Source organism: Triticum dicoccoides, chromosome 1A, assembly GCF_002162155.2.
Source record: "Triticum dicoccoides isolate Atlit2015 ecotype Zavitan chromosome 1A, WEW_v2.0, whole genome shotgun sequence".
Classification (NCBI taxonomy): Eukaryota; Viridiplantae; Streptophyta; class Magnoliopsida; order Poales; family Poaceae; genus Triticum; species Triticum dicoccoides.
The window spans coordinates 563,957,725-563,961,757 of record NC_041380.1 but is presented as its reverse complement, the minus strand read 5'-3'; the positions used below and the strand labels follow the sequence as shown (position 1 = coordinate 563,961,757).

General features: G+C 47.8%; 1 protein-coding gene across 2 annotated transcripts in view; it reads left to right on the top strand.

The window, feature by feature from the left end:
* Positions 1-2,115: 2,115 nt before the first annotated feature.
* Positions 2,116-4,033, top strand: part of LOC119290792 (putative F-box/LRR-repeat protein At5g02700) — a 6,573-nt gene continuing 4,655 nt past the window's right edge. Inside the window, exon 1 of one of the 2 annotated variants that reach the window (XM_037569445.1) lies at positions 2,116-2,349. In XM_037569445.1, the coding sequence (XP_037425342.1) occupies positions 2,229-2,349 (121 nt within the window). In that variant the 5' untranslated portion in view covers positions 2,116-2,228. Of the gene's footprint in view, positions 2,350-2,408; positions 2,779-4,033 lie in introns of those variants that run through there. The other variant, XM_037569450.1, reaches the window with a different exon arrangement.

Here is a 4,033-nt window from a genome sequence, read left to right as displayed (position 1 = left end):
GGAAAAAATTCGACAAACGGTGGATTTTATTTGCTCAAAATGGAGCATCAAGAGGATACATAACACAATAAGCACACATCCGGCCTCTGCATAACTAATATGCACATAGCCAACCCAACACACATAAAAACACATCAACGACTAGCAAAGTCATAAGACCAAAAGCTATGTGTAGGCGAGTAAAGGAAAAAAAATATAACGATCAGATCAGTGATCGGCAAACTAAAACTAAGACCATATCCGCACCACTCATTGACTCATTGACGCCACATTGATGACGAGGATCTAAAAAAAATAGCAACGCCTTCAGAAAAGGAGCGACACTCAAGCGCCGCCGTTACCGGATCCGACCAGAAAGGCCAGAATCTAAGTTTTCACCTTGAAGTATCAGTCCAAGCATATCCGAGCAATGCCTCCAACAACGGTAACGACATAAAAGAAACATCGCCATTTCCAGTCATAACCACTCAGGTCTGACCTAGGCTTTCGCCCCGGTGCTCGAGACCGGGTGCACACAACACCACTATCCAAGTCACATAAGTGTTGTCGCCACCGCTTTTCCATAGTCTCGGCAGCTACAATTGGACCACCGCCACCTCACAGCCATCCCTTTTCGTGCCGAGCGCAAGGACCACCTCATGGCGCCCACCGTCATCCAGGCGGCAGGTCCAAGTGGATGACCGGCCTCCAGCACCGCACGACACCACCACCAGCATGGGCTAGATCTGGCCGAGGTCAGCAACTGGAACCCGACTAGGCCTTCAGGCACTCGAAGACCACCACCGATCCAGCCCTTCGCCCCTGACAAAGATGGGATCAGGGGAGGGGTAGGGGAAGGGTGAGTAGGGCCGCGACGAAGACGACAACCGAGGATGCCGCCATTCGCCGGACGGGCGCAGCCACCCGGGGAAGGCCCCCATAGCAGATCTCGTGGAGGGGAGGGGAGGGGCGCTCATCACCAGGACGGAAATGAGTCCGCCCCGCCGCCACCATCTTGGGGCCAGGCATGGCTTCGCCGGCCAGCCCGGCGATGCGGGAGCGGGTGGAAGAGGGACTCCCGGCGGCGGGTTCCCCCGTGCCGCCCAGGAGGACGACGCGGGGTTTGTTGCGGGGTTCATCTCTTAAAAAATGGGACCTCAGAATCAATCTTCCAATGAATTGATCTTTATAATACCTTTTTTTTCGACAAAGTGTGGATTTTATTGGTCTTTATTTATAATAGTTTCTGCATCATATACTTCATATTTGTTTTTTTTTTGGATAATCAGGATGAAGAGAAAGTTTCAGTTGTTTTACATTGACAAGCCTTCTTAACCAGTTTCAATTCTGTGACAGTGACAAGCCTGACCTAAATAGACTAAACCTTGGTTTTATTAGCACCAGTTGGCTGAAGTTGATAACAACATGTATACGGACCTGTCATGCATTACAGGTGAGGACGGCACTTTGAGGAAAATTAATCAATTTGGGAAGGTGTCCTCCAATTGATTGATGGAAAATAGTAATGTTTTCCTTTTGAAGGGAAAAAAAAGTTTCCTACTCCAGAAAGAGAATAAAAAACGGTGGGTTTTGCTACCGAAAAAACCAGAAAGAGAATAAAAAACGCTGGGGCGTGCGTGCGTGTGGGAGGGGAGGCCAATCGATCGAGAGGTGAGGTGGGGGCCTTAAGAGCATCTCAATAGCTTGTCTATATGAATGTCTATACTCGTTTTCCATGACGTGAGCTCAAAACAGACGTCCAACAATTTGGCTATATGATCGTCCAAATATACACATCCTCTAAATTGGCCTCGATAATGTCCATGCCTGGACAATGTGAAGGCGTTGTCTAAACTCAGCTGCAGTCATGATTTCTTCCTCTCCCTAGCGATGGCCCACCTGTCATGGTCTCTGTATATAAACATTCTGACACAAAACTGAATGTGTATATGAAGAAATCTTTTTAGACCATTGTCTATATGAATATGTAGACATCTAAATATACACATGCTATTGGAGATGCTCTAACGGAACGGAAACGGACTCCCCCTTCAGTTAGGAAGCAGAGAGAGAAGAGAAGACAGAGCAAGCCACTGGCCACTGGCCACCACCCGATCAGGAATTGTACAAAAATCGTACTATAACCAAGCGTCGTACGTGCAGGTGCAGGAATTTCGCTCAGGAGCAGAGAGAGACGAGAAGAGAAGAGAAGAGAGAGATTTACAGGTGCGCCCAAGGTTTGGTTCACCATGTCGCCCCGCCGTGCGCGGCTGCGCCCGGGCTCCTGTGGATCCCGATTCGCGGCGATCCACGACGCACTGGTGCGCAGGACACGGCGGCGCCATCGGCATCGGCATCGGCTGCCCGCAGGTATGTATGTTTACTCTCGAACGCATCTCGGATCTCGCTTCTTCTTCTTACGTCTTAGGCGAAAATTTATCTAATTGCACCCCAATTGTTTTGTTTTAGATAGATTATTAGATTAGATTAGATAGAAAGTACTACTTGGTCAGGTATCGTTCGTTTGGTTTGAAGGGGTTTGCGGATTTCACGTCTCAGATATCCCACCAATTCCCTCCTCTAATCCCTCCCCCTGTCATCATCGCTCAAATCCCTGCTACCATAGATGGCCTGGTTTCCGTATATGCTTACCTGATGTTCTAAAGAAAGGGGAAAAAGGGGTAACAGATCGCAATCTTCTCGGCTTCTACTCCGCTTCCTCCAATCGGCAACGGATCAGCCCCCGCCCATGTCTTCCAATCCTGATTTTCTACTGCTGCGCGTGACTACTGGAACAAGGTAATACGATTTTTCAGATTCCAATCGATCTGCTCTCCGATGCAAATTCCTCTTTTCATAGGTCCTTCATTCGTTTCATGAAGACCATCCCCGTACATATCTCTTTCTCACTCCGATCTTTTATTTTTCTTCTTTGGGATTAGAAATGAGGAGCTCTGATTTTTTTTGTTCGGGACTAGTAAGCAGCAGCAATATATTGCGATTTCTAATTTTCTAGCCATCCAGATCTTTCTTCCAAGCCTTTCTTAGCAATTTTTATTTAACTAACACTGTTTTTAATTTCTTGTACCATATTTTTGTGTCCTAATTTGCAACATCTTATCTAGAAAGTATCCATTTGTAATGATTAAAGAACACAAACTTGCATATGAGTTGATTGAGATTCAGAAAGGAGATGTTGACATTTTTCTAGAACAGGTACAAGTAGTTCTACTAGGAACTCCGAGGAATGCCTTTAGTTACCGTTGAACAAAACCCAATCACAGAATATAATTAGTGTATCCACGAACCTAATAGAAACATATAAAGATCTTCGCGTGCCTTCTGGTCCGGGACCGCCTTAGTACCCGGAAGAACCTGCATGCGAAGAGTTGCACCCCCTCCAGCACGTGCGCCTCCTGCCCCAACGAGGAGTCCACTTCTCACATCTTCGCCGCCTGCGGTCGTGCGGTTTCGACTTGGACTCGCCTCGGTCTGGGCCCTTTCCCCTCGGTGGATGCGATCCTCGCCTCTCCCTCGCCGTCCGCCGACGTGGCTGCGTTGTGGAAAGATGGGCTCTACGTGCTTCTCTGGCAGATCTAGAAGGCCAGGAACAACGCCACCTTCAACAACATTCGCTGCACCGCCTGTGATATCCTCGTGAGGACGGCCGACGACCTCCTGATTTGGAGCAGGCGCTGTGACGCTCCGTCTCGGGATCGACTTCTGGCCATCCGACTTATCTTTCTCTCAGTCCTCTAGACTGCCTCATGGCGGGTTTCTCTTTTTTTTCGCTTCTTATCATGTTGTTTTTTATCTTTTCGATGAAAAACACTGTATGACTGCCAGGTCCTTCGAGTAATATAACAACCGGTGGGGCACAATGCCCCCCCGTCATTCTCGAAAAAAAGTGCCGGTTGAAAAGGGGGACCAATTTTTCTGTCAATGTTTTTGACCTAGGTTTGTTGGATAGTCGACATGACAATGCAACATATATTATAGTGCATCGAGTATTTAGATGCAATTAAGATAGAGAAAGATGTGGCTTTAGGGCTCC